This window comes from Aptenodytes forsteri, unplaced genomic scaffold (assembly GCF_000699145.1).
Source record: "Aptenodytes forsteri isolate BGI_AS27 unplaced genomic scaffold, ASM69914v1 Scaffold476, whole genome shotgun sequence".
Taxonomy (NCBI): Eukaryota; Metazoa; Chordata; class Aves; order Sphenisciformes; family Spheniscidae; genus Aptenodytes; species Aptenodytes forsteri.
This window is the reverse complement of record NW_008794216.1, coordinates 175,353-176,489: the sequence shown is the minus strand read 5'-3', so window position 1 is coordinate 176,489 and position 1,137 is coordinate 175,353. Positions and strand designations below refer to the sequence as shown.

At 63.5% G+C, this 1,137-nt stretch overlaps 1 protein-coding gene across 1 annotated transcript in view; it reads right to left on the bottom strand.

The window, feature by feature from the left end:
• Positions 1 to 6: 6 nt before the first annotated feature.
• ELMOD3 (ELMO domain containing 3) overlaps positions 7 to 1,137 on the bottom strand; it is a gene marked incomplete at its 5' end in the record, with an annotated part of 7,236 nt that continues 6,105 nt past the window's right edge. The window contains 2 exons of the mRNA XM_019473700.1: positions 7 to 265; positions 1,043 to 1,103. Of these exons, the coding sequence (XP_019329245.1) occupies positions 72 to 265; positions 1,043 to 1,103 (255 nt within the window). The remainder of the gene's footprint in view (positions 266 to 1,042; positions 1,104 to 1,137) is intronic.

Here is a 1,137-nt window from a genome sequence, read left to right as displayed (position 1 = left end):
GCGACGGCGGCCAGGCGTCCTCCGCGAGCCGGGCCGCGAGCAGAGCTCCCCGTGGCACGTCTGCCTCCGTTTCAGATCAGTCGGGCTTCTCCCTCCAGCTCGATCTGCAGGTCGCAAACGCCCGTGAAGTTGATCTCCTCGCCGCCGCCGGAGGCGGAGGGAGGGGACGGCTGCTGAAGGCCGTCTGCCGCGGGGCTTCGGTTCACGTAGGCCTCCAGGGATTTCAGGAGCTGCTTCGGTTTCTTTCTGGTGGATAACTCCAGCTCTGGGGAGGTCAGAGGGAAAAGCATGAGGGCAGAGAGCGAGGCCCGGACGGTGTCGGGGACGCAGCGCGCTCCTGGGGTAAGGTTTTGACCCGTGTATTATTTCTGGTGTCCCAACACATCCCCTCGGGAAAGAGCAGGATTGTGTTTTGCTTGGGATGAGAGAGGACGAAAAGCTCCTCGCCAAAACCCCTGGCCGAGCTCAGCGTCAGCCTGAGCTCCCCCGAGATCCCCCCCCCGGGAGGGAAAGCCCGGGGAGAGCGGATCGAAGCGGAGCCCAACCGCAACAGCTGGACCCCGTTTTAAGAGGGAGCCATTAGCGCGGCGCGTCCGAGCGGCTCAGTCTCCTCCGGAGTAAATAACCCCGCTGGTTAATTTAGCGCTCGCTGCGAAAAGCGGCGACTCCGCTTATGCCCCGCGCTACAAACGGGGCTTACGCAACCGCACCGCCTGACGGAGCGAGCCTGGGGAGCAAGAAACGTCCCCGTTTGTCACCACCCACCTCAGCGACCCCCTGAACACGGCGGGCGCTCACCTTTAGGATTCCAGACGCAAAAACGGGGCGGGGGGGGGGAAAAAACCCGCCCCACGGGGCACTGGGATAGTTAAAGATTGTTGAAAATCTCGGTGTGAAGATTAAACGATGAAGGGTCGGGGCTTTTCCGGGCGCTACAGCCCTCGGGGACGCGGTCGTGCTGAGAACACACCCGGTTTGTCCTCTGGGCCTCGGGTTATTGTCCTCGGCTGGGAAAGGAGGGGAAAGCGCGGGGAAAACGCACCCTTTAGGAGGGAGCCGGAGTCGGCGAGGGTCTTGTGCTGCCTTCCAGACGCGCGGTAGAGCTGCAGGGATGCCGCCGCGCACAGGGCGGGCAAC